Source organism: Nelusetta ayraudi, unplaced genomic scaffold, assembly GCF_046127955.1.
Source record: "Nelusetta ayraudi isolate G7.1 ecotype Tasmania unplaced genomic scaffold, CSIRO-AGI_Nayr_v1 ptg000238l, whole genome shotgun sequence".
NCBI classification, from domain to species: Eukaryota; Metazoa; Chordata; class Actinopteri; order Tetraodontiformes; family Monacanthidae; genus Nelusetta; species Nelusetta ayraudi.
The window spans coordinates 140,001-151,702 of record NW_027466287.1 but is presented as its reverse complement, the minus strand read 5'-3'; the positions used below and the strand labels follow the sequence as shown (position 1 = coordinate 151,702).

At 49.7% G+C, this 11,702-nt stretch overlaps 1 protein-coding gene across 1 annotated transcript in view; it reads left to right on the top strand.

Moving 5' to 3' along the window:
- Positions 1-2,254: 2,254 nt before the first annotated feature.
- The window catches only part of fzd3a (frizzled class receptor 3a), a 17,779-nt gene continuing 8,331 nt past the window's right edge, over positions 2,255-11,702 (top strand). Inside the window, exons 1-2 of the mRNA XM_076016802.1 lie at positions 2,255-2,808; positions 11,588-11,702. The exon at positions 11,588-11,702 is cut by the window's right edge and continues 82 nt beyond it. Coding sequence (XP_075872917.1) covers positions 2,608-2,808; positions 11,588-11,702 — 316 coding nt within the window. The 5' untranslated portion in view covers positions 2,255-2,607. The remainder of the gene's footprint in view (positions 2,809-11,587) is intronic.

Here is an 11,702-nt window from a genome sequence, read left to right as displayed (position 1 = left end):
TGGCCGCTCAGAGCCTGTCACACACAGAGGGGAGCGCTGCTTTAAAACCACAGTGGAGAAGAGTCAGTGTGTGTGTGTGTGTGTGTGTGTGTGTGTGTGTGTGTGTGTGTGTGTGTGGCGTCACTGACTCTAACGATGACAAATGCAGGAGGCCTGACACAACAACTGCCATCAAGACCATCTGCCTCTGGTGGAGTGATGGTGCAAAACGTGTGTGAGCATATTTAACGCTACTCAACACCTGAAAATTCATTTTGTTTGGTGTTTTGTGTGTTTGTTACAAGGTTACACACTACACAACATCACGTAAAGTGGATTAAAACGTAATTACATTGGAAATTGAGGTACAAGTCGGCATGCGGCCGTGCTATTTCTGTTGGGTTTTCACAGTCTAGTGTAGAGTCGCAGCACTTCTGAGCATAAAAGCCAAACACTGAGAGTTTCGGGGCAGAGAAGAAAAACTCTGCTCGTGCACACGGATGGGCGGTAGCGCGCAACCGAGACAAGAGAACCTGCTGGAGCAGCAAAAGACACCGCGTCAGTTCACCCTGACGCACTCCGTTCAAAACCGGAAGTTACTCGTCAACCTTTCAAAGGAAACGAGGAATTTACGCGACAATTCTCGTCCAAATGCGAAATATATAATAGAATTGTCAGCTGACTCACATCGGTACATTCTTCTGTCACCGGTGCACGTTAGCTGCTGATGCTAATGTTGTGGCTTTGTCGTAGCGTCTCAATTCATTGAAACATTTTTCCAAAATTAGTAAATCTATGTCAACAGGCCACACGAGTATGTAAAATTCTCAGCAGTGAATTCAAGTTTATGAAGAAATGACGAAGCAGCTAGAAAAAAAAATATTTAAAAAAAATTCGGCGCTTTCATCGTTCGAAAAATTCGTTCTGTACTTTGCGGAAAGCTCTGTCGTTCGTCGTCTTTCTTGTATTATTTTTGAAAGCCTCAACAGGAAGCGTTGACGTGACGTCGCGTACGTGACGCTCGGAGGACAGAAGGGAGGGGGAGGGGGAGTGAAGGAGGAGGAGGAGGCAGGGCAGGAGGTGGAGGACAGGAGGAGGGAGCCGTTCCGAGGGGACACTCACTCACTCACTCACTCAGTCATTGTTGCCAGGTCGACGAGCGGCGGAGCTCCGCGGCGCTACACGTGAAATTTCGCCTCGACGTTCAGGTAAAGTTGACCTTTAATTCAGCCGATTCAAACGAGCGGTTTGTTTTATATTAATTCTTTATATTTTTTCTGCGGGGAAAAAAAAAAATCCCGGACCGCTTCTCTTGCAACGAGCGCCTCTGTTTCCGCCCGGTGTGGTGTGGTGCGTTGAATTTCCACACCGGGCTGGCTGGCAGGCAGGCAGGCAGGCAGCGCCGCAACCTCCGCTCCCATCATTTTTTTTTTTTTTTTTTTAATCTTCCCCTGAACAACCGTCATCTTTTGTCTCCGCGGCCGTTAACTTGACAATCTCGTCCGTGTCGCTCGGACGTCTTGACTTGAAAAGTGGCCCCGGCTTGACGGTGGAGGCGCTCCGCCGCTCAACGGCTGTTAGCTTCGGTCACATCCGAACGAGCAGCAATTAGTGCGCGGACGGAGATCCCCTCCACCGAACCACCCAGCCAGTCAGCCTCCCTGCCTGCCTGCTAGGAGGTGCGGTAGGACCCCCACCCCCCCTACCCCTACATCCAGGTAGCGCCATAATGACGGATTCCAAACGATTAATTATTTTAACGGGGCTCATTTTGTGATTGGTGTTTTGTGAGCAAAGAGTCCGGTTCTTGTTATCGGATGTCAGGAAGCAGAAAAGTGATGCCGAACTGGGTGTGTGCCCGACCCGTGTTGGTGGTGGGGTAAAAAAGAAATTGCCTGTCTAAAAAAAAAAAAGAAGAAGAAGAAATGAATTAAAACTGTAAAGAAATCATGACAAGTCACCGTACAAAATCTGAAATGACGGTCCGAATTATTCCTTTTTAAAAAAATTATTAAATAACGTGGATATTTCCCTTCTTTTATTTCATAATCTGACAGGGTGTGTTAGCTTCTGTTATGTCCTTGTAATACGCTAATTTTCCCACAATATCCAGAGATGACACTAACTAAATAACCCTCTTAATGCAGCCTTTTGTCTGGTTTCCAGGTCAGGCCGAATGAAACAATAAAAATCACAATGCATTTGACGGTGGTAGTTTCTTTCAGCAGCTCTACTAATATGGATATGTCATTAAAAAATATTTGTTTTTTTTCTTGTTTTACATTGCAGGCAGATCATCACTCTTGTCCCCGTTCGAGATCGCCGCTCGATTATTTTCCTTCAAGCGACGTTGCCGCCCGTTTGTCCAGCCGTGGAGGGAGGAGTGTGAGTCAGTGGCGCTGCAGCGTCTTAAAGGAGCACCGCATCCCTCAGGTGATGGACGCCTGACGGGAAGGACCACCTCCCCCGCCTCCTCCTAGCGACGGATCCAGCCGTCTTCAGCCATGAGCGCCTCGTTGGTTTCCGCTGAGTCGGCCCTCCTCGCCTCCTGACCGAGCCGCCGTCCGTCCGAGCCGCCGTCCGTCCCTCGGCTTTCGCCTGCCGTCCGTTCCTCCCCGCAGCGCCGCCATGGACCTGCTGTGGGCGCTGTCCGTGTCCATGCTGACGGCGTGCGTGGCCATCCCCATGGACGCGGCGGCGGGCAGCCACAACCTGTTCACCTGCGAGCCCATCACGCTGCGCATGTGCCAGGGGCTGCCCTACAACTCCACCTTCATGCCCAACGCCCTCAACCACTACGACCAGCAGACGGCCGCCCTCGCCATGGAGGTACAGTAACGCCGCCGCCGCCGCCGTGTGAAAGGACGTGTTGTGTCGCAGAGCGCCTTGTGTTGGAATGTCTTTGTGTTGTCTCTGGATTGAGATTGTGCAGCGGCCAAAGGTTTGAGCTGAGCATTTCTGCTTCGTCTGGTTTCTCGATATTAGTCTCTTTTTTTAAAATTGATTTTTATTTGCTCGGTTGATTTTATTGTACATCCTTTTTTTTTTGTAAGTGTCTTCCTGGATTGATTTGGGGGTTTAGTCCTGTGTGAAGGTTTTTTCTAGCTACCAGGGCAAAAGAAGAATTGACCTTGTTTCAAAGAAAGGAAAAATACTCACATTTCACCTTTTTATTTTCCAAATTTTTTCCAAATTTTTGCTCCAAATTTTAATTATTTGTTTATTCTGACAACTGCAACATTTATTCTGAAATCTTTATTTTGCGGTTGCATTGTTGTTGAGCTTTTTGCATATTCTCAAGGCTGAAGAATTAATTGAATCATGACGGTTTCATGTTAGAAAAAACAATTAAAATGTTTGATAAAAGTAGCATTTCAACACAATATGCCTTGTGATGCTGTTTTTATATCTCAGCATACTTATTCCTCATCTTTCCTACTGATTTAATGGCTAGTTATTGTGTAGCAGAGATGAACATATTTGCCTTGCGGGGCCACAAATCAGATGAAGAGAATTCTATCTGCTTTTGAGGAGAACATGCAGAGTGGACGCCTGAGATGAGTTCAAATCTAATTTTCTTTCATTATAACTGAAGCACTAAAAGGTTGCGGGACATTTTATCCGGCCAGTGTTTCATTGTGTTTCTGGCGCTCAGACTTTGCGATTAACCTACTTTAATTTGGCTCCTCTTGCTCCAGGGATTTTACCAAAAAAAAAAAAAAAATTAAGCAGCAAATTAAGTTTTAATACATGTCCCCAGTGCTGAGGCAACACATTAACTGCTGCAGACTTAACAGCGCTTTTCCACCACCACCCCAAAATAAATAAATAAATAAATAAAAGGCCTGGCACACGACTCCAAAGCCATTTTACATAACAGGCTTTCCCCAAGTTGGTCAACTTTAGATGCCGTGTCTCTTGTTTTTACTGCGGCAGGCGGATTAAAGCTCTGATTCCATCCACTCTGACGGCTCCACGGTTTCTTTTTTTTATTGTTTTGACCTCCGGGGGTCGTGTGTAGATTTACAGCGCTGGCAGCAGCAGCAGCAGCAGCAGCAGCTGACTGTTGTTGTGACTGTGTTATCCGCTTGGAAGCGTTTGAGTTTAAACACAATCGCCCAACAGATGCAGCTCCTCCTCGTTAGGGTTAATCCCTTCCTCTATATACTGCAGGGCCTCCGAGTCTATCTGCTCGAGTCTATCGAGTAATTTGCCGACGGTCGAGACGAACTGCGCGGAGCTGCGTGTTCACATCAGCCCCCCCTCCCCGTACGCTCTGCGTTTATCTCCACGTTTATCACTGGGACCCTCTGACAGAGAGACACTCCGTCTGTGCGCAGTGCGTGTTTTCAACCACTAGTCTGCCGTGAGATGATGATGTCAGGTGTGCCGGGAAAAATGATCCAGTTTCACTTCATTAAAAAAAAAGAAACTTCCCATTGAGGTGTGAGTGTGCTTTAAAGGGACTGTGAGCCTGTTTTCCTCCCAGGATCTCAGCGTTGTGTGCATGTCAACTGCAAGTCCGCTGGCTGACGTGTAAATGCGAAAAAGGTTTTTGCCATATTCCTCTATATGGATATGACTAAAAGAAAAACTACCTCATGAGAGCGACAAAACCTTTCAGCTTAGCCGTTTCCCTCACCAGGTTTATTATTGCCATATTTATCGCAATTCTTTCCCCAAATTCTAGCGGTCATGGAAATGATTGTAACGATGCGACGTGCGTTCTTTTTTTTTTAAATCCGACATGGTCTCAATCTCTGTGTTTCAGGATGTGAGGCGCTGCCGCTTTGCTCGCCGTTCACTTTGATTGGTCACGGAGACACAATTAAGTCTCTGTTAGCGGCGGCTCCGCTCTGGCTCGGTAGCTCCGCTCGGTAAAACCCCAAAGGTTTTTTCCCCTCCAAAAAAAATACCGGAGACCCGTAGCGTCTCTCTTTGGCCCCTGGTTGTTGTTCTTTTTTTTGTGTGTGTGTGTGTGTGTGTGTGTGTGTGTGTGTGTGTGTGTGTGTGTGTGTGTGTGTAGTTCCGGATGAGCGGCCCCCTCCGTCCAAGTCCATGGGAGAACCCAAAGCCTTGCGAGATGTCGCGGGCAACCAAATGAGAATTGACAGATGATTTTAAAGCGAATTAGGTCGGCTGAATAGCCGTGATAATGATGATGAATGGCCGGCACCGCGGAGAAGCAGGCTGCTGGAGCAGCACCAACGCCTGCCACTCTTGGAGGGGTTTGCTTTTTGTCTCTCCACCCCCTGAAGTGCTCTCTCTCTCTCCGTCTCTCTCTCTCTCCCTCTCTCTCTCTCTGTTTCTGTCTGTCTCTCTCCGTCTCTCTCTCTCTCTCTCCCTCTCTCTCTCTCTCCGTCTATCTCTCTCTCTCTCCCTCTCTCTCTCTCTCCGTCTCTCTCTCTCTCTCCGTCTCCCTCTCTCTCTCGCTCTCTGTCTCTCTCTCTCCATCTCTCCCTCTCTCTCTCTCTCTCTCCGTCTCTCCGTCCCTCTCTCTCTCCGTCTCTCTCTCTCTCTCTCTCTCTCTCTGTCCCTCCCCGTCTCTCTCTATTTCTCTCTCTTCATTTCTTCTCGCTCGTCCGCCTCCTTCCAAGGTCTTTTCAAGGTTTTTGTTTTTCTGGAGCAGTTTGATGCACTTTGGTTCAGCCAGCGTCATTATAAAGTCTTCCAGGTGGATGCAAGGAGGGATGCAAATGATCGATTCATTCATTAATATTCACCTTATCGATCGATTAACGATTAATTGATAAGCGGCAAATTTTCCTGAGAACCTAAATTTCACAATGATAAATGTGTAAGCAACACATTATTAACCCTTCAATGATGTTGAGGGTCCAGTGTGACGCATTTGTCCATTAGACAAACAGTAAAAAACACCCTCAGCATTGATCCTCACATTTCAACTATTTTGAAAAACAGTTGTTTCACAGTAACTTGTTCTAGGGCTATTGTGACCATCACAGTATCTACAGATGAAGTGCTCCTTCCTGCCACTACACTGTTATAATGATATTAACTACCCATGTAAAAACTGTTCAGTTAACTGCGACTATGGATTCATTGTTATCGTCCCCTGATTTCAACTCAAGCTTTTACTCTTGCGGGGAGACAAACCCTCCGTCCAGGCTCTTGTTGCTGAACCTGTGTTGACCGGCGCCAGCAGGGAAAACCGCTTGTCGTCCTCAAACCCGGGACTGTCGTCATTCTATCCGGCGCTGACCGCTGGACGACCCCGCCGCTGAAGTGGGCCAGCCGCCTCGGGGGCAGCCAATCAGCTGTTTGTGTGCCACGTTGATAGCACGCCGCCACTCTCACACGCTCGTGATGAGCGTGGCGGAATTTGAGCGGCGTTACAAAGGACGAGTCTGAACCTCCCCACCCAGTTCTTCTTCTTCTTCTTCTTCTTCTTCTTCTTCTTCTTCTTCTTCTTCTTCTTCTTCTTCTTCTTCTTCTTCTTCTTCTTCTTCTCCTCTCAGCGCTGCACACACACTGTAAGGCAGAATGAATGAATGAATGAATGAATGTAAGTAAAGCTGCGTGGGTCCATCACACCCCACCAGTCTGCTTCTATCTGGAGGCTCATGAAGTGAGCGACTTGATGTGAGTGAGCAGCTAGAAGCAGCCAGACTGCAGCGGAGGAGTCTCACACTATTAATCATCCTGAAAAAAAGCTTAGCCCTGTGTTTATAGCCTCCTCGTGAGAACGCGGGCGGGTTTTTCAGCTTGCTGCTCAAACTGAAGCTTCGACGGATCCTTCACCAGTTGTGGGAAGATCAGTGTGATTGAATTGAATATTTTAGTTTATTTAAGTTTTAGCACAATTTCTATGGAGATGGAATCTCTGTACTGCGATATTCCTCTATATGGATCATCTGAAAAACCTTCTCCTTCTTCTTCTCCTTCTTCTCCTTCTTCTTCTTCTTCACTTTGCTACTGTCTTTATTGTACTGCCGCTGCTTGGGGAAATCCTCCTTTTCCTCCTCCTCCTCCTCCTCCTCGGCTCAACTGGCAGTGAATTACTGGATTACGTTTCCATACGTCGTCCCTCAGAATAACGCGAGTTGATCCGCTGCGAGCTCTCGCCGATAACATGAAGGTGAAACGTGTTCTCTGGTGTTGAGCGGGAGAACGACAGGAAACCCAACAAAGGATTAAACGATGCTCTGAAGATCATCCAATTAGATCTCAGCAAGGTTGTTTTTTTTTTCTTTTTTATTCCTGAAGGAGTGACAAGGTTTAGTTTGACTCTGAGCAGCTCCAGTGGCTCTGAGATGTTGTGTGATGGTGATGATGATGATGATGATGATGATGATGATGATGATGGTAATTAGGTCTCGGTGCAGGGCAGGGCCATGGGAGGTAGCCCCGCCCCTTCCTGGCTCACCTTTGATTGGCCGTTTCCTCCGTCTTTTTCTTTGGTGTTTGGTGACACAAAGAGCTGATCTGGGTTCTGCTTTCAGTCCCGTCGGGCCGCTTCAGCTCTCGGGTTCGCTGCGCATTCACTCAAACTGTGTCACCTTACAGTGGCGGCGCACAATAACCCACAATACTCCACCCAAGGTGTGTGTGTGTGTGTGTGTGTGTGTGTGTGTGTGTGTGTGTGTGTGTGTGTGTGTGTGTGTGTGTGTGTGTGTGTGTGTGTGTGAGAGAGAGTGTGAGAGAGTTTTCTGTAAAACACTGATGAAGCTCTTTGAAGAAGGACTCTTGCTGCACTGAGAAGGTTCAGTGTGAGAGATTCTTGTTGTAGTGACTAGTGAAGATGTTTCACTCTCTCGTGTGCACACACACACACACACACACACACACATACACACTCTTACACAGTGGAAGAACACGGGATAAATCCTAGCCGCCGTGACCCGGCTCATAAAAGAGCCTCTTGTTTTATTTAATGTCCGACACCGTGTTTATTGGCAGCGGGGTGAAAGAGAGCAACCTTCCCCTGTGTGTGTGTGTGTGTGTGTGTGTGTGTGTGTGTGTGTGTGTGTGTGTGTGTGTGTGTGTGTGTGTGTGTGTGTGTGTGTGTGTGTGTCTGTGTATGTGTGTGTTTGTTTGTGTGTGTGTACATGCACCAACACGTTGTCAGATGCAGGGTTTTTTGTCAGACGCTGCTGAATGACACGGCGGATTCACTCGACCCATCCGTGCTCCCTCCTCCTCCTCCTCCTCCCCCCTCCCTCCTCTGTCTTTCTCTCTCACCCGCGACCCGCCGCCGCCCCCCCCTCCCCCACCCGCCCCGTCTCTTTTGTCCCCTCCCCTCCCCCCCTGCGCAGGGCTCACCAGTTGCCCAGGAAACAGTCCCAATTGTGCTGCTAACAAAAGGGGTGTGGAGGCTTTTCTTGCCTCCCGGGAGGAGGTCCACCCCCCCTCTCCCCCTCGCCTCCCTCACCCGCCCCTCCCCCTCCCTCACCCGCACCCTGACCTCCTCGAACCCTTGCTCTCCTCCCTCCCTCCCTCCCTCCATCGCTCCTCCTGCTGTTGGTGCATCGCTTGTCGCCATGGTGCTGAGCCTGGATATTTGGGGAATTGGAATGGCAGGAGAGTAAAAGAGGAGAAAAAAAGAGGATAAAGGGTCTGATGGGAAGAGAGGTGTTTATAAAAAAGAAAAAGAAAAGCAGAGCCAGCCGGCCGGTCGGCCGCGCTGGGATTTTTTTTTTCTGCTGGGCGGCTCATCATCAGTCACAGCGTCTCAGCAGCTGACTGCTCTGAACCGTCGTTAGGGGCTAATTACAGCATCAAGGAGCTACACAGCCCCCCCCCCCCCCCACCACCACCACCACCACCACCACCACCACCACCAGGCTCTTCAGTCATCGGACCGGAGGCCCATTAATATTTTATCAACACCATCTTGATCAGGTTCCAAACCCACCAATGATCTGAGAGACCCCTCAGAGGGTGAATCAGGGGTGAAGGCCTCATTTATTCATTCATTCATTCATTCATTTATTTATTTTTCTTCATAAGTCGATCCCAGACTGAGAGTTTTTTGCCCCCCACCCGCCTCCGAAAATATGCAGAAATATGCAAAAAAAAAAAATCAGCATGTTTAATGAATCCAACTGCTGCTGACCTCCCGCTGAACCCTGATGATGAAACCTAGTTGGATGGTTTTTGCTGCTGTTCCCCAGTTGGCTCCCACTCTGTGATTTGTAGGAAGTTTTCCACTACGACTGGCTGCACCAAGTAGGTCACTGGGTTTTTTTTGTTTTGTTTTTTCCCTGAATGAGCTGATTGTTGCAAAAAAAAAAAAAAGAAAGAAGAGAAAAACACTGAGGGAGATCAGTGCAGTAGCATCCACGGTTTCCGCTAGCTTCTTAGCTGCTTAGCCAGCGGCTCTGCTGGCGGTGTAGAGACCATCGCCAGTGGAAACCATCTGCGGTTCTGCTGCTTCGGGGACACAGACCAGCACCTCTGGTGGTGGAGGGACGAGATGATTGACTGTGTGAGTGAGTTCAAGGTGTTTTGTGGCAGAGAAACCTGGCTGCTGCTGCTGCTGCTGCTGCTGCTGCTGCTGCTGCTGCTGCTGCTGCTGCTGCTTCCTTCCTCCAGGGTCGCTCGCTGGCTTCTGCATTTTTTCCACCCATCATCACTGGAATCCCATGAATACGTAATGAGTGCGGCAGCAGGATGGAGGCTGAAATAATATTATCGCGGCACCTCCACCTCCTCCACCCCTGGGGCCTCCCGCACCTCCAGCAGCCCTCGCTGCTGCTGCTCATTACACGGCTGATTTGGAGGTGGATGAGCGTCCTGGTTAAGCCCCGCCCCTCGTCCGGCGGAGTTCTTTGAGTGAGCTCAGCCGTGAGGACCATGTGATGGTCCAGTGTTAAAAATAGAGGAGCTGGATGTAAAGGATGAGCGGCTACAGCGTCTCTCCTTTGTAGCCGCCGCTGCCGCTGCCGCTGCCGCTGCATCTCCGGGCTTCTCGCTGTGTGCGGCGCTACAGTGGAGCGTCAGTGGCCTGCGGCTGCGGCAGCAGCAGCAGCAGCAGCAGCAGTGAAGACGCGAGCTCGCCTCGGCCTCGGCCTCATCGGATCGAGCTCCAGACGATGAGCGGCGCTGACACGGCACCGCTGATGATGTCATCAACGTCGCGGGACTCGGGCCCAGACTTGCAGACCTCCAAAAATAAAAGAATGAGATTAAAGAAGAAAGAGTGAGTGTCAGCGGTGCAGGACTGCAGGCTGATGAGACGTTGCAGCCGCTTTGTGTCTTTGACAGCCGTCCTAAATCCGTTTTTTTTTTTTTTTTTTTTGGTTTGTTTTTGCATGAAGACGTCGGGCGTGGGCGGCGCGTGACGACGGCGTGTCGACACGGAAACAAATCTGCAGTAATTGCATGTTGAACGCTGCCGTGTTCTGGAGGATTTTGCTCCCAGAACGACGAGGCGTCGCAGACGACGACTCTCATTTCTGGGGACGTGTTTCCGTTGATTGAATGTGGGATTAAACACAGTGGAGGTGCGTTTGATTTGTTGTTCTTCTTCTTCTTTTTTTGTCCCTTCCACAAATCACCAAGTTCGTCCACACAAACGTTCTTGAAGCCTCCGGTGATGCTTCCTTCCTGCTGATTTGCCCCAGAGGGTCAATCACCCCCTGGGTCCTTTGGCCCCGCCCCTTCCTGTCTGCCCCACAAACCCTGCTGTCCTTCAAGTGCTGTTTTTAAGTGGGGGAGGGGCAGGCGGCGGCGGTGGTGGTGTCCTGCTGGACTCCTGGACTGAGCTACAGGCCTGTCTGGAACACACACACACACACACACACACACACACACACACACACACACACACACACACACATACAAGTGTATGCAAATCCAGTCATACACAAAACATGTGACCCTGGGCTACTGGACACATGGATTTGAATGAAGGCTTTACACACACACACACACACACAATACCTCAGTATTTGCATATTAACCACTCGGCCCACAGATGCCTCTTGGCTCAGTCTGTGTGTGTGACACCATTATTGTTGCTGCTGCGTGGGTGTGTTAGCGTGTAAATAATATACTTCCGTCGGTACTTTGGATTAGGAGTGCGTGTGTGTGTGTGCGTGTGCGTGTGTGTGTGTGTGTGTGTGTGTGTGTGTGTGTGTGTGTGTGTGTGTGTGTGTGTGTGTGTGTGTGTGTGTGTGGTACGTTGGGCCAGTGTGTCAGTCAACCACAGCGTGGTCCTCCCTGTGACACAAAAGCCCTGTCAGTCCTTGGAACGTGTGTGTGTGTGTGTGTGTGTGTGTGTGTGTGTGTGTGTGTGTGTGTGTGTGTGTGTGTGTCAGGAGGGGTGGTGGGAGGGTCGGGGGGGTGTGGAGGATTATTAGGAAGGAGGCCAGAGTTGTTTTTTTATGGATTCATCTCCAGAGCAGCGTGGTGGTGGTGGTCTCGCTCCGCTGAGCTCTTTGTGTTTCTCCTCTGGACGCTTTTGTCAACTTGTGGCTTCTCCAAATAAACACTTTCTCACTATGGCTGTGTGTGTGTGTGTGTGTGTGTGTGTGTGTGTGTGTGTGTGTGTGTCTGTTGTCCCTGTACCTCACAAACATACACTAACTAAATTCTATGATGTTCTTGTCTCGCCCCCCGCCCCCCCCGCCCCCCTCACCTGCAGCCCTTCCACCCCATGGTGAACCTGCAGTGCTCTGCGGACCTCCGGGCCTTCCTGTGCGCCCTCTACGCCCCCGTGTGCACCGAGTACGGCCGGATGACGCTGCCCTGCCGCCGCC